The sequence below is a fragment of the Alligator sinensis genome, unplaced genomic scaffold (genome assembly GCF_000455745.1).
Source record: "Alligator sinensis unplaced genomic scaffold, ASM45574v1 scaffold280_1, whole genome shotgun sequence".
Lineage (NCBI taxonomy): Eukaryota > Metazoa > Chordata > Crocodylia > Alligatoridae > Alligator > Alligator sinensis.
In genome coordinates this window covers 2,469,771-2,486,048 of record NW_005841835.1, presented here as the reverse complement: position 1 = coordinate 2,486,048, position 16,278 = coordinate 2,469,771, and the positions used below count along the sequence as shown (strand labels likewise).

General features: G+C 40.5%; 1 protein-coding gene and 1 long non-coding RNA gene across 4 annotated transcripts in view; one reads left to right on the top strand and one right to left on the bottom strand.

Moving 5' to 3' along the window:
• Window positions 1-16,272, bottom strand: part of SEC23A (Sec23 homolog A, coat complex II component) — a 57,118-nt gene extending 40,846 nt beyond the window's left edge. The window contains exons 1-9 of one of the 3 annotated variants that reach the window (XM_025201409.1): window positions 16,047-16,272; window positions 10,536-10,777; window positions 9,568-9,625; window positions 9,215-9,301; window positions 7,722-7,958; window positions 7,512-7,591; window positions 4,022-4,166; window positions 1,749-1,907; window positions 978-1,093 (exon numbers count right to left, since the gene is read on the bottom strand). In XM_025201409.1, the coding sequence (XP_025057194.1) occupies window positions 978-1,093; window positions 1,749-1,907; window positions 4,022-4,166; window positions 7,512-7,591; window positions 7,722-7,958; window positions 9,215-9,301; window positions 9,568-9,625; window positions 10,536-10,756 (1,103 nt within the window). In that variant the 5' untranslated portion in view covers window positions 10,757-10,777; window positions 16,047-16,272. Of the gene's footprint in view, window positions 1-977; window positions 1,094-1,748; window positions 1,908-4,021; window positions 4,167-7,511; window positions 7,592-7,721; window positions 7,959-9,214; window positions 9,302-9,567; window positions 9,626-10,535; window positions 10,778-15,631; window positions 15,751-16,046 lie in introns of those variants that run through there. The other 2 variants (XM_025201411.1, XM_025201402.1) reach the window with 2 other exon arrangements.
• The window catches only part of LOC112549911, a 9,368-nt gene continuing 8,985 nt past the window's right edge, over window positions 15,896-16,278 (top strand). The window contains exon 1 of the long non-coding RNA XR_003093536.1: window positions 15,896-16,010. This is a non-coding gene — a long non-coding RNA (uncharacterized LOC112549911). The remainder of the gene's footprint in view (window positions 16,011-16,278) is intronic.

Genomic DNA, 16,278 nt, shown 5'->3' with positions numbered 1-16,278 from the left:
ATCCAAGTCACAGCCTCTTCACTTGTTCACCAGTATGGGGTGGGATACCGTATCGAAGGCCTTCCTGAAGTCTAAGTATACGACATCCACCCCTCCTCCTGTGTCCTCCTATGTAACCTGGTCATAAAAAGAGACTAGATTGGTCAGGCACGATCTGTCTGCCACGAACCCGTGCTGGTTTCCCCTCAGCATAATTTGTCCTGCCGGGCTCTCACATATATGAGCCTTAATAATCTTTTCAAAGACTTTGCCAAGGATGGAGGTGAGACTGACTGGCCTATAGTTGCCTGGGTCCTCCTTCCTCCCCTTCTTGAAAATGGGGACCACACTGGCCCTTTTCCAGTCCTCCGGGACTTGGCCCGTGCGCCACGAGCGTTCAAATATTCCCGCCAATGGCTCTGCAATGATGTTGGCCAGTGCCTTCAGTACCCTCGGATGGAGCTCATCCGGGCCTGCCGACTTAAAGGCATCCAGTTCTTCCAAGTGACTCTGCACCATCTCAGGGTCTACGCATGGAAGTCTGGCGCCTTGCTGCTGCCTCTCTACAACCCCAGCAAGAGACTTGTCGTGCCCCTCGCTTAGGAACACTGAGGCAAAGAACTCGTTGAGGAGTTCAGCCTTGTCCCCCCCTGTCCATCACCAATTGTTTCTGCCCATTTAGCAGGGGTCCTATTCCTCCCATTTAGCAGGGCTGTGTCACATGTCAGCTCCATTTTTATTTTTAGCCCTCCAAACTACAACTCCCATGAGACAATGCCCTCCAGCAAGGAAACATTAGGCAAGATTACTGTTGGCCTATGGAACTGATGTATTGCTATGGTAACAAATTCATCCACAACCTAAGAGCAAATTAGGTTCAAATGCAAGGCACCCATAGTCATAGCTTACAGATACTTAGCAACAACAACAAAAAAATGAGCATGCTATTTAGAAAAACACACTTTCATACACTACTTTAAAAAATATTAAACACGTACCCAGTATAGTTGGGACAGCACTTCATCTCAAGAAGGCCAGTCTGATCCAATGCACATGCATATATGTCAACAACATGACCATTTGTAGCAGCACGGTTAGCAAGACCTTCAAAATGCTAAATACAAAATGAAAATATGCTTATAGCAATGTGCAAACTGAACTCGTCACATCTTTTACATTAAAACCTCAAATCCCAGAATTCTTCTAAAACAGTTAAATTAGATTTTATCTAGATTATACCCTAATATTAGACAGCAATAAACTTTAAAAAAAAACTGGGACTAAAACTTTTAGTTTCTATGCACAACTATATAATTGATCCGATAAAAAACATTACTAAATAAACCTTGCTTCTCTCATATTCCCGAAACTACTGCAGTTACAACATCACAATTATATCTCTTAAACAGCTCAGAAGGTAATTTGTGCTACACTAATTGATGGGGAGTTCTACTTAAAAATCCATGTCACATTTTACCTCACTGTGTATTCAGGACCCAATCCTGTTCCTAATAAAGTCAGTGAAAACACTCCAACTTACTTTAGTGGGAACTGGATCAGGTTCTAACTTAACATACTGACAATCCTTATGAAATTTTGGAAAACAGTAGCTAAAATTGATCAAATGTGTAAATTCCTCTTTGTTTTATACATATACAGTTTATTAAATCTGTTTATACACTAGTTATTATCCATCAGACAAATGTGTCTATATCGACTGGCATTTATTTAGCAAGAGGCCTAGAATTTCATATGTTGTCCAGTCTTACCTTAGTACCCTTCTTCACATATTTGGCATTGTCTTTTTCAATATCATGCCATGATCTTATGGGCAACTTCAGTTCATCTCCTACAACCATGCCAGGTCCTTGAGTAGCTGGCCCTCCAATAAACATCATTATGTGTGCACCAGTATTAGGAAAAGTGCACTGTGGGAAACAAAAGATACCTCAGAAAGCTCTTCTTATGAAAAGGAAAGACATGAGATAATAGTAACAGGAAATAACTATGAATTTGTCAATTAATGTAAACACTTAGAGACTTTATCAGAAGTATTAAGTTTTAATTTAATGTCAAGCCTTATTCTTGTCTCATTAAGATTAATTCCTTTAATGAATAAAATGGTTCCACACACAGTTAGGACCAAAGCCTCAGCTGGTGTAAGTTCCCACAGCCCCATTGTTTGATCTCAGCTGAAGTGAATTTACACAAATTGAGGATCTGACCCACCACATTTCACTTTCCCTCTTAGTTCTTACTAGAAACAATGAAATGGGAAACTGTTTTTATGAAGAATGTATTTGATTCCTTGTTTGATACCTGAAATCAGAGCTTTTTCTTTTTAACAACACTTAAAGTGGTTGGCTTCACAAAAATAATTTTACATGGAAAATAAACTGCACTAACAAAAGAAATATGCATACAAAATATCCTTTTTTCCATGCAAGCATAAAACTAAAGCATAAGGGAAGGAATGTAGAAAGTTTTTTAGGTGACCTCCAAGACTAGTGCCTAATAGAGTAATACTGCATTTACTAAACTCCAATGCAAGTTTTCCCCATGTTAAATGGGAGGAGGAAGGGGCAGTAAGCATCTTTTCTTGGATTCAAGTACAAGGCAGCAAAGAGGTAGGGAGGGGAGGGGAGGGGAGGGGAGGGAGGAGGGTAAATGGCTGCTTTGGCTCTGACTTGGCCCCAATCTGAGGTTGGAGTTGAAGCTACAGCTGCAGCCCATCCCAATATGGCTTCTGCTGCCCAACTGCCCATTGTAATTAGGAAGCTAGTTTAGGATACTAAGCTAGCTTCCTAATTACAGTGGAGCCTTCTGAAACTGAAAATCAAGAGGAAGTTTGCAACATGTTGCCTAAATCTGTGCTTTCTATGAATATCAGTCAGATATATGACTCTGATCTTCAGGGCTATCAACCTGGTATCTTTCACCTGCACTTCATATTAAAACATATTTAGTACTATAATAAGCAACAAAAAGCATGAATATGGTTTTTAGTCTTTTTAATATCTCTAAGGTTAGTCACAAAAATGGATTTTTATTAACAGAAAAAAAATTCTTCAATTTTTTTTTCCAATATGTTGGGACACAGAACCGTCTTGCTCAGCTTCTAGTTATGTTTTTGAAAAGAACCAAATATAGACATACTTAAAAGCATCGCTGTTAAGCTCAACCAAAATGAACCTGTCTCCAAGTTCTATAACTCATCAACTATGAGGACCAACTGAGGAAGAAAGAAAAATAATAAAGAAATCCCCTTGTTTATTACTCCGAATACATATAAACTATAAATATAAATACAAAAGTCAAAACAAGCCTTCCTCACATTTGCAGCTAAAAATTGTCACCTGAACATCTGTCTATAAAGGCTGCAAAAAAAGTTGTTGGTAAAGAAGGTTGGGCCATTGAAATTCAAAGGAAATTAAAACAATGGCTATGCTGCCACAATATCACTGGGTTTCAGTAACCCACATCAGAGAGATCACTTAAAGGAACAGGAACTGGAAGAGTCAAATACTGGAGCAGAGTAAATAAAGGTAAAAAAATGGTGGTAAATAAAAGAGTTAAAACACTGCAAATATCAAAGGACTTGCACTAGGTAAGCAATAAAAAAAACAACGAAATAGAAATTAAGAAAAGGACTAAGAAATAAAATGGGAGAAAATAAACAAAAACAGAAAAGATATTTAAAATAAAATATATTAGTTGAGCAGGCAATAAAGTCAGAAAGTGACTGAGCATAATTTATACAACCAAAACCCAAAGTTTAATAATACTAAACAGGCAAATTGGACAAGAGCCACAAATAAAACTGTTTTTAAAATGCTTGGGCTACATATTATTTCTTCTCTTTTTGCTCAACATTCCTTCCTATAGAATAGTAGAGGACTATATTAGAGGAATATTAGTAAATTATAGATGCTCAAGTCTTATGAAAAATCCAATATACACTAATTACTGAGATTTTTATTCTTATGTGTTTCTTACTCTAAAGGTTTTAGCATTTCAGAACAATTGTAGGTAAAACAGTTACCTCAAGGAGTCCAACAGCTATAGAAAGAGCTACCCCAGAGGACCGCAAAGGTCTTTTCCCCTGTGGAACAGGCCAAGGATCCCGTTGCAATTCACCCAATAGATCAGTGAGATTCATATCAATTTTCTGCACTGGCTGCAAAAATCTAGAAACAAATATGACATGAAGTTAGCTTTTGAATTATTTTCGCTATAAGACCTTTAAAAAACAAATCATATCTGGTGATTCATGGACAATCTGTTGGACTGAAATAGCAAACATCCCAAACTTGGTTCAGAGCACTGTCACCAGCTCACAAGAATGACAGGGCCTGCAAGTACCACATAAACAACATACCCAGCTTGAGGAGAGAAAGTATTTAGCATAACACATTGCAGCAACACAGCCTGTTGACTTAGCAATACTGCCAGGTTCCAGAAAGAACTACATCCAGCCAAAAGAACAGCTCTGGTCATCAAGGAAATTTGGGCAAAAAACTAAAAAGAAAAGGATACACTTGGAGAGTGAGCAAAACAAAAATTACATTTCCAGAACTGTCCAAGTGTCAGATCAAATTGGTTCCAGAAGTGCCTACCCTTTGGGAACTGGAACACTTAAAACTTGCCAGCTAGGTGATTCAATTTGACCAGGTTTAGGCACCTATATACAGTCAATGGGGAGATGCAGGCACCCCAAAACAGGACTTCAGCACTTAAGTACCCCAAACAGAGAATGGAAAAAGGTAAGTACCTCCAAAGGGCAATTAAGAAATCCCAGAGATACCTAGAAGTAGCCAATAGGAAACATGAACATACATCTCCCAAGAGCTTAGACACAAAATCACAGGGCACTTTGGCTGCTTAAAGACGTTAAGAGAAAAAAAAAAAAAAAAAAAAAAAAAAAGGTTCTTTACTTTAAACTCTGCAGGTCCCCACACCAAGTCCAGCATATGCCCAGAAGGGGCATTGCATTAGTTGGACCCAGCCTGCCCAATATAGATCAGACACTTCAGCGTGACTTTTTGGTGCTTTTATCCAATACCTGATTGAATCAGCTTTAGATAAAAGTGCCAAAAAGCCCTGCCAAAGCGCCCGATCTATACAGAAGCTGCAGAGCTGAGTTAAACTAACACATATCCTCTTCTGGTAAAGCACGTTTGTTTGGGGGGGTTTTCTCCATGTCCATCAGCACCCATTAGGTGCTTCTACTCTCTTAAGATTCAGAATGCAAAGCACCGCTTCTGAGAAAAGCCTGCCACCTGACAGGGGTGGTGATGCTGCCTGGCACCTTTTGCCCTATAACCTAGTGGTTAGCACACGCAGCTAGGAAGTGAAAGACTTGGGGTCTAGACCCTCTTCATCCTGAAGCAGGGTGGATACAAATCAATGATTTTTTTAAATCAAAAACACTGGATTTTTTTATTTAAAATCAGATTTTTATTTAACCATATTTTTTAATTTGTTTGTTAAGATGCTTTTTTTTAAAAATAAACCTATATAAAGATAATATTAATTTAAGATATGTTAAAGCTCAAAGATATCATCATGGAATAGGATTATAACTTCTAATTATATACTATTTGAAACAATATATTCACAACCTTTTTAGAAAAAGTTTATAAATAGGTCACAACAGGCCATGGACTATTTTAGGGGCCCAATCTTATGAATTTCCCAGAGGCTCCTCTATAAAGTAGTAAAGATTAAAGAAAACCACTCTACTCAGTACTCCATCTCAAAGATCCCATTAAGCATTTCTGTGATGCTTAGTTTCAGTTCTCAAACTGTGACTTGTGTCTCCAGAGAGAACATCCTTGTTAACAGCAGTACATGAATATGAGAGATAACAGACTTGATTACCTACCCATCAGCGTTCTTGTCTCTCTGCAAGTTTGTGTACAGAGTCAAGCCCTTACCTTTCTCTAAAAGTGCAAAGTTTCAAGAAGTTAAACAAATAGAGGATATCAAACAACAAGAATGCACTTTTTAGAGAAAACAATTATTAAATCAAGGCTTCCTGACCACTTATTTAAATCGATGTGATTTGATTTAAATTGAATCCACCCTGTCCTGAAGGAGTTCCAAACTTACCTAGCACTTCCCAGGAGAGTGCCCTAACCATCAGTGTACAAAACAGGCCATATGGAGACACTGTCCTCCATTTCTATTGCAAGTAGGCTACTGGGCTGCCAAGATTCCAAGAGTCATAAAGAGAAAAGAGCAAGCAAAAAGGAATCTGTAAGCCTATCAATTTATATCACTTGCCTGGATGGTGGGGAATCCTTGCTTCTGGTCCCTGCTCCTGGACTCATTATGCATTTTCCAGACTAAAAATGAGACATAACCATGAGAGCAGGGACCGGAACCTAAGTTCCCCACCCTCACCCAGAGAGTGACAGAATCACTAGACTTCAAAGGCACATTCCCCTCTTGCTTACTCACCTTGTGGCCTGAGCACTCATGCCTTGTTCTTTATGCAGCTTTGATGCAGCTTTGCAAGCTTATTCATAAACTTAACTGCTCAACTCTAATGTACCCATTCAGTCTCTCATAGAAAATTAAGCCACTGGGTATATTTTAAAAGCTGCCTGAAAACCACAAAACCCTCTCACAATACTAATATAAATGATGTCTTAGGGTCTATTTGGTGGCCCATTTGTCTGCTGGGATACAGTACAATGAACTTTGGAACCCTATGTCCAGTTAATTTCACAATTTAAGGGAATGTTCTCAGAAGTATCCGTCAGATCTCCACTGAATTTAGTGAAAAACAGAAAAATTAAGAAATCATTAGCATTTAGCAAGGAAAGCAAGAAAACAATTTTAAGAGGTTGTGGGTCAAATACTCTGCCAGAAGGAGAAGGCAGAGGGAGTGTGAAGCAGGAAAGAGAGCCCCAGTTATACTTTGTCTTTTCCTGTCCAAGAATTTGGAGCACAGGAGATGCTTGAGAAAGAACAAGATGCATACAGAGTACCTAGCACAGGAGGCAAAGGAGGAATATGGCAGTCATTAATACCTTCCAGCATAAGACCATAAACCTATTTCCATATATTTCCATATATATATAAATAAATAATTTTCTTTCAGAAGATTTCTACATAATTCTTCTAAATTAATGTTATTCATATCCAAGTCTTCTTATAGTTTTCTTCTCCTTGCCCAATTTATTTTCAGAAAAAAGAGCATCTGTTATCAATAAGCTCCTAACAAACACTTCTCTAGGGCCCTTAACTTACAGAGCTTTGACTGTTCTCTTCTAATGCAGAATTCACTAGCATCACACTTAGCTTTCACAGCTACCTCAGTTTGAGGCTGCTGAGCTAAAACTCCCCATACTTTCCAGGTTACTCTTAAAGCCAAAAACCTATTTCTACTAAAATGTATAATGTATGGAAATCAGCCTACCTGAGCAAGAATGCATATGAATCAATTACACATTACAGCAGAAAAAAAATGGTAAGCTGAAGCACTATAGCAAAGAGAGGTTTTTTGTTTTTTTTAAATAACCTACCTGTTCGAAGGTGGCGGCTGTTGTACCTGAGGACCCCGACCTACTTGAGAAACAGCTACTTTAGTAAGCCCCAACATTTCCTGGAAAAAAAAGTTAAAAAAAAGCATGAATTTGCAAAAATATATAACAACTGTCTCCACAGTATCTTGAAAGTCAACTTCACAAACTATTTAGGGGCTTTTTTGCTTTTAATTATTTCTTGCCTATTACCTGAAGTTGTTTTGCAGACAGGTCTTTTGTTCCTCTAAAGACGTAACTTTTTGAAATCCCTTCACAGCCAAGTTCATGAACCTGTACCATTCTTCCAAAGGTAATAAGACCTACCAATGCAGTTGGTGGTAGGAGACTTAATGACATTTGCATGGATTCCTTCAAGGCTTGCAAGTCTTCATCTTCCATGCAAGTGTCCACAACATAAAGGAATATCAAAGGCATCTGAGGACCACGCTTTAAGAAAAAAGAAAATACTTGCATGAAAACTAAATCTTCCAGCACTTACTACATTAAAGAAGAACACTGCAAAACTAAAAATTGTAAAAGTTTCATTAAATACAAGATTTGCCACACCAGCTCATACCATGAAATCTGGCAAGCCCCTTCAAGTAATGGCCAGGATCTAATGCTGCATGATGAAAGAATTAATTAAAGTAATGGCCAGGATCTAATGCTGCATGATGCAGGAATTAATTCCCAGCCATAATGGAATCTGCACAGAAATGTAATGCTGAACATAGCAGAAAAAACATGTAGAGACCTGCACAAATAATGTGGAAGCATGAGATGATTTTACCAACCTTTAATATGTTATCTTACTCTACTCACAATGATGTTACTATCAATTAATTACCCAAAACTTCAAAAAAGGGAAAAACTACCAGAATATTAGACCTAATGATTTTTGTGGCATTTTATTCTATAATTTGACTCTATAAAGCAGAACTTCCTTTTGGTCTTTTCAAATTAACTCCACTTTAATATTAGCAATCATTCTAAGGCAAAAGGAAGAGCTAACCAGTTCTGATTTTACCTTTTTCAAGATGGATACCTTGCTAAAGTTCCTGTCTCTCCCCCTATTTTCCAATCTAAATAATTTTATTTTTGAAGTTTCCTGTCACAGGTCTTTTCTCCTATTAAACCCTTCCTTCTAAGTCACTACCATTACTTATGATAAAATGTAGACAGAAAATTATGAAGAAAGAACATCCAAATTGTATTAATTATGCTGCATCACTCTCCATCTGCTCTTTAAATCAGTCGGTTCCAATACCAACACATGATTTTTCAAATATAACCTTCACTTCAAAGACTGACCCAATACTAAAATTTGTACTAAATTCTGTTGATAAGTAGTCTGAATAATATCTGCAGTATGGGCAGCACAAAATCAGTTGAACTGCTGTGAAGAAACACAACACAATAAAATTTAGGTCTCTAAACAACAGAGAACTTGCTTCCACTCTAAAGGCCTTAACATGTAAATACTGTAGTCCTAAAATTGGATTATAGTTACTTAAATCAAATCTAGTCCTCTTCATTTTGAAAAGACAAGATTGGTTGAAGGTTTACAGCTAAACAATGTAAATTATTCACTGAATTTTAATTGCTGCTACATCAGAACAAGAATAAAATTAAACCATGTCCCACATAGCTAGCATCTATCTAGTGTCAAAGAATTTATCAAATAAATTATTTGGTGGTTTTACCTGGACTACATATTCAATGCTAGAAAACTGAGGTAAAAGTTCTGCAGGCTGATTCATTTCAGATATACCAGCATAAGTAGGAGGAAACTGCAAAAGAAAAAACAACATATAAAGTACCAGTTTCAAAATTACAAAAAAATCTTTGAAAAATCAAGACCTATATTTGTAACAAATGTCAGTTATCACTATCATAAAAAAATCCCTTGATTCTGACCTCTCAGATTGAAGAGACGTCTACAAAATTAATATCCTTCTAATATCCAAGTCCAATTCAAATGTATAATCTGATAAACGGTTTTTCACTTTCCTCGTTTAAAAGATCATCCTGTATTCTAAATACTCCATTTTCTTACCTGATTTCTCTGATAACAAAAGTTGCAAGCCCAAAGTTTTGCCCGATAATCCACTTGGCTATAAAAATAAGAATTAAAAAAAGTTAATGCATTATGAATAGTTTTAGTTTACTTAGAAGCTTTTATATTAGATGTGTGTCATGTAGCCGACTAAACATGCACTTTTCATGTTTACAATGCAATTTCCCTTATTGTCATAGATGTGTTTGCTTCAAAAAGGTCCCACCCCAACCAGAAAATATTTTTCTAAATCACCCTGTTGCAGATCAGAAAGGAAGGAGGGTATTATAATTAAGTAACAGGACTAGGAACATATGAAAACAGATTCAATGTCCTGCTTGTCTAGAGACTTTCTGTAAATCTTGTGCTAAACCTGACTTCAGTCATACACACGTACTGTGCCAGGTTCCCAGCATAACACTGCCACTTTACCAATAACATTCACTTTACAGCTATCTAGGTCCTCCCTTTGAAGAACAACAGAATCAAAACACTGAGCCCAATGGTTTTGTGATGTGGACTAACTTAAGAATGTAAGACTGAAGCAATGACTCCTTGGTCACTGCAGCAACCATGTTCACCAACTGATCAAGATCAGGCTTGAAAGCGGCTATGGGGCTGTGCCCTCACTATTCCTGTTGGCCGGCTATTCCGAATTTCAGTGCTCTTGATAGGGGAACTAGGGTGGTGCGGGCATTAAGGTGCACAGTTGATAGCCCAGAAATCACAAGTTCAAAGCCATAGCAGAAGTGCTTGCAGCATGGCCTGTCAGAGTCCAACTAATCTATAATTGCTGTTAAATACCTTCTCACAGGGACACAAAAAGAGAAGGAAGTTCTCTTGATGATTAAAACTTTCTTTTAATTCCTAAGATGTATTCATGATCAGCTCATACTCATTTTTTCAAATATTTTAAATAAAAGATATATCTACAGAAAGTATTACATAAGCTTATGCAGTAAGATTACCATAAGGGATTCAGAACTGCACGACATGTAGTCCTACTGCACAGAACTGGTTCATATTGAATGGGAGGCAAGTCAGGTCGTTCCTTCAGAGGTGTAAAGAGAGCAGCCACTGGGACTACCATTCTTGTAGCTTCAAGGCGACTTGAAGGCCAAACGTTCCAGCTGAATCTAACTCCATCTCTGTCTTCATTCTGCTGGATGAATTCTAGGAAGGTTGTCATTGTTAACCCCTTTCTTTATTTCTGAAATTAAAGATATTTAATTAATTGGATACACAGAGTTATTAAAAGAACAAATCAAAATTAGAAAGAAAAATCCAAACTGCAACTGATATTGTATTATACTTTTCGTTAAAAATGCTCTTGCAGAAACATGAATGTTTCTGCTGTTTCAAATGTAAAATATATAATTCCAAGAAGAAGAAAAAAGAGAAAACACTTGCAGGGTGTAGCAACTTATTTGAAAGTGCTAAATAATTGCCTGGTTTGCAAATATATGAACAGCATTGAAACATGCCACCTTCAAATTAGCTTTAGTTAGAGGAACATATATGAGAGAGTTCCAGAGTGGTGTCAGGAGCTTAGCAGATAAGCAGTCAGGACATGGAAAAAGTAAGCATTTTAAAAGATATTTTGAAAGAGACTTGTTTAAAAAAATGGTGTCATGTCTACTTTATAGACTGCTCTAGGCATCACCACTGAAGGAATTTAATTATTAATTCTGCTTCTTTTGCAGTGATTTAATCTGCCACTTTCCATTAACTAATTCACCAAGGAATTTCACTGTTTTTACATTTTCAGTTTTGTGATGATTAGAATGTGCTAAGAGAATAAGCAGTATTTAAAGACACAACATACCAATAATCTTTAAAAAAAAATACTATACTTTCTCAAATATAACCTGCACCTCTTCCCCAGATGATTTTGGGGGGAAACTGGGGCATGCATTACATGGATAAAAAAGGGATCCTCACAGGGCCAGAAATTAGACAAAGGGAGAGAGAAGGAACAGTGGTATCAGTAACTGGACCAGGCCAGTGCACAGGGTTGGTCCACAGCCAGATCGAGCACACAGCCTCAGATCTGATGTGTAGGGCATGTGCGAAGTGGGCCCTATTCAATTCGGATTCAGAGTCAGATTGGGCCTGAATCAGGGACAGTGCTTCGATTCGTTGATTCAGATCACTGTCCCCAATTCAATTCGGCCAAATCCAAACCTGAAGATTTGATGCCAATTCGGAGAATCGGTGACTCGGACATAGACACAGCTTTAAAAGTTTTTTCTGCATGGCTTGAGGTAGCAGGCGCGGCTCGTGATCACTGCGATGCTTGGGTGCATGAAGCATCCCACAGGAGTGCGGGGGTGGCCCTTCACGTGCTAGGCGGCGAACCAGGAAGTAGACTGGACTTCTGGGTCTGCCGGGGAGCACGCTAGGGGCCTCTCCAGCTCTGCGATCGGCCGCAGGGGGACCCTGCCCCCCCCCGACCCATGAGGCACTAGTCACTGAGCCAGAGGGTGCGGGGAGGCCCCCCAGCACGCTCCCCGGCAGAGGACCGGAAGTGCTTTTGGTCCACTTCTGGGCCTGCTGCCAAGCATGCTGGGGACCACCTGTGCTTCTGCGGGACGCTCCATATGCCCCAGCATTACAGCAATCATGAGGCCCTGCTACCTAGAGGTATGTAGAAAAAACATTTAAAACTGTCTCTATGTCCGAATTTCCGAATCTTTCCGAATCTCTCTGAATCGATTTGGAGGATTCCGATTCAATTCAGAGAGACTCAAGAGTCCTATGTTTTGATTCAGATTCGGCGATTCGGCCACCAAATCGGGCCGAATCTCTGCCGAATTGAATCAGGGACCGAAGCTTTGCACAGCCCTACTGATGTGCTGGTTCCAGCCCCACACACTGGCTCCAGAGCCACGTGCTGGGTAGCACCTGGCTCACCAAGTCCAGGACTGCATGCTGACTTTGGACCCAGCATCTTCTGGGAAGATCTCTTTACCCAGTTCTTAAAGAGATCTTCCCAGAACCACCCATCATAGCCTTCAAACAAGCACTGAACATCACTAACCTCATGATCACCAGAAGCAAACTTCCTACAGCCCAAAAGACATCGAATGGATCCAGACCATAGCATGACAAGAAATATAAAAACTGCCAATGTATCTCGCCACCCCCACAATTCCTATACCCCATAACAGAACCATCTGCATTCCTGGATCTTACAGCTGCACCTCCAGAAATGTAATACATCTCATCCAATGCACCAAATGCCCTGATGGAAAATACGTAGAAGAGACCAAACAACAACTGTGCACCAAAATGAATCCATACCGGAAATCTATCAAAGACAAGAATACCCAATTACCTGTGGGGGCACATTTCTCACAAGAAAACTACTCTCTCTCCAGTCTCTCAGTTCTAATCCTCAAAGAGAATTTATAAAACACCTTTCACAGACAAGCCTATGAACTTCACTTCTTCAACCTACTGGATACAAAAGACCATGGACTAAATATAGATATTGGATTTATGACACATTATAACCTGCCTAACATCCAATTCCCCAGGTACCTCTCCACCATTTACCAGCTACATTCATTCCCTCTTCCCTCCCCCCCCAGCCTGTCCCTCACCCACTGACTCCTCAATTTACATTTTCACTGACTGGCTTTCTTGCATGCATACCAGCCTCTGGCTTCTTCACTATTCATTCCATCCAGGAAGACCACTCACCAACTGCAGTTGCTTCCTCCACCTGCTGAAGGGTATTTATACCCGACAGCTTGCAAAGAAGAATCTTTCCAACTATGAGTTGGTCTAATAAAAGATATTGGATTTACCCATAGAACCTTGTCTGCTTATGTCCTTAGACCAACATGGCTACAACCTATACCCCTGAAGAATTCTCTAAAATTCTTACTGGAAAAAAACAGTCTGAGCACTGAAGCAGTCATGTTGCAGCCCGACAGCTGGAGAGCTTCACAAGCAAGCTCTCCAGCAAGGAGGCAATAGAGGGAAGCTCCCTGGGACACCCCCGTCATGATGGGAACCCGTTTATTGACAGCCTGCTCTCTCCCCAGCCTGGGAAGGGGGCAGGCCGTCAATTGGGAGTTAGCAGCTGCTGAATAACAGCACCTGCCACAGATACCCAGGGGAGGGTTCCAGTCCCTAGGGAATGCCTCCCCATCCCATCCCATCATCCCTCTGACTAGCAGGGCAGACATTCTCCCATAGTGGGAACCCTCCTGGAGTCCCCACTCCTTGTACTCCTCTGGGCCAACCTACAGGAGTACAGGGAGGTAAATGCGAGGAAGTGGGGGCATTCTGCCATCACAGCAAGCCTCCATAAGTACTGCCACCACGACACGGCAGCCTGCCTCACCCCATAGGTCAATGTGGAGCACTGTAAGTGAGGGAGGGGCACTCTGCTGTCACAGCAAGGCTCAGCTCAGTGACACACAGGACGGCAGCCAGTCTCACCCTGTATTACTCCCAGCTGACCCACAGTGGTGGGGGCAAGGCAGGGGCATTCTGCTGCAGCACAAACCCCTTCCAGGAGGGTTCCCACTGTAGGAGAATGCCCCTCCTGCTGCTAGTCCTTTGAAATAAGACCACATTAAATTATTTGCCCTTTTATTACTTGGCTACATACCGTGCAGAGGGCAAAGTGCACACAGAGTTGTAAGATGACTAATAGTACTATTAAGCATGCAGGCGGACAGATACTCATGGTGGGTGATAAGTTAAATACTATTCCATCTCTTAAGAGTCCTGTCTAGAAAGCATGTTTGTTTCCATCTCCCTCCTCCCCATTCTTTCCATCCTTTCCTTCCCTTCCAAGAGCCAACAACATTTGCGTGTTACAATTTAATACCAAAATAGGATACAGACTATCAGACAATGCATTTTGCAGTGGTGAGTTACTGTGGTTATCCACATGCCTTTTTCACTGAAACAAGGGTCATATGCTTACTCATGTAAATATCCCTAGTTGTTTAAGTAGTCACTGAAAGTATAAGACATTTAACACTTTCTAGGATTCTATCCTTGGTATATGCCAAATACAACTGATGTATTATATTACAGAAACCTACCCCATAATAATACTGTTTTTAAATGCATGCCTTTGAATAATCATTCTAGAAACAGCTGTTAGTCTGACTGATTGATGTAGGCAGCCAGGCATTCAATGATATGGTTTCTTCAGAAACAGATATTAAGAGCCCCTCCTCCCCCATTTATTACAGCATTTGTGAACATAGAAACTACATATTTACATACTCCCAAACCTCTCTTAGAAACCCGTTAATCTACTTTGAAATAAATATCCAATAAACATGAGACTACCAAAACCTACAGAGAGCTACGTCTTGTTTTGGTAGGAATCCCAGTAGGACAGGAGACATACAATAACATTTAAATAACATAAAAACAGCCTAATGTAGTGCACTCTCATTCAAAAATAAAGTATATCTACTATACTAGACATTAATGCAAACAACCTTTAATCAATCTACTGAGCCACTGTTAACTTGATTTTTGATTCAGTGATCCTTTTTTATCTGTCTCTAAGTAAATTATCAGATACTATTATATCAAGGCAGTACTTGACAGGTACCAGGAATAACTCTCAAGTTATCAAAATGACAGCATGTAACTGAGCATTAATAAATGGATGGTAACACTTTCATTGACTTCCTGTCCTAGTCCTGCTCCCCCAATTCCCTCCATTAAGAGGTGATTTTAAGATCAGCGTATGGTATCCATGCCAGCAGTTCACAAATGTTATACACTACCAGACACTGTCAACCGTCAACATTTCTCCTGGACCCACCACGTACTTTATAGTCAAACATGTCAGTGGAAAAGAATGGTAGGGCTAAGTAAAATCTGAAGACCGCGCTGTGGAAACCACTGTCACAGGCCATCTAAGACAGTGGTTCTCAACCTTTTTTGCACCAGGACCCATTTGTAAACTGCGATGAGCAGTCCTGACTCAGTGCCCCTCACTCCTACCCCCACCCTCAGCCCCAGTGTGTAGGGCAAGGGGGCCCCAAGCTGGAGCTTTGCCAGCCTGCAAGGGAAAACTCACCGTTTCCCACATTTTTCTCCATCAAAGGAGAATCCATTTTCAAAGTTTATTTGCAACCCTTTCATGTGTTTTGGTGACCCACTTCTGGTGAGAAATCTAATCTAAGGGAAATCTAAACTAAGGGAAAGACATGGTTAGGACTTGGCACAGATTTAACCATACGGATGCCAGACCTGATATAGTTAATGCAGTACAAATCCCCCAGTGTTGCCACAGAGATAAGTGTAAAGGTGCCACATCCACTGTGTGACACAGAGATGCAAGCGACTGGGGCCAGGACAGCTGCCCCCACACTGGGACCCGCGCTGCTCTTTATTCCAGCCGAGACACCGGGCTGCAAAGACCCATGTGGCAACCAGCCCTACCTGCGGCACCCTGGGTTTGTGGGGACTGGGGACAGAAACCTGCTGCCTACCTCTCAGGTTCCCCTGGCTGGCTGCAGAAGGGCAATTTTGCTGTGTGAGCTGCGGCTCCCCCTACCCAGAGCTCCTGGGGGGAGGGGGGGTCATGCTGTGGCAGAGGCAGCTCCCACCGCCCTCAACAGCCCGCGGCGTTCCCCGGCCGCTTCCCTCTGGTGCCCGGGGCGCGGTGAGACGCGGCTGAGGCGGCCGCTGCTCTGGAGTGGCCAGGATCCTTCCCCCACCCGC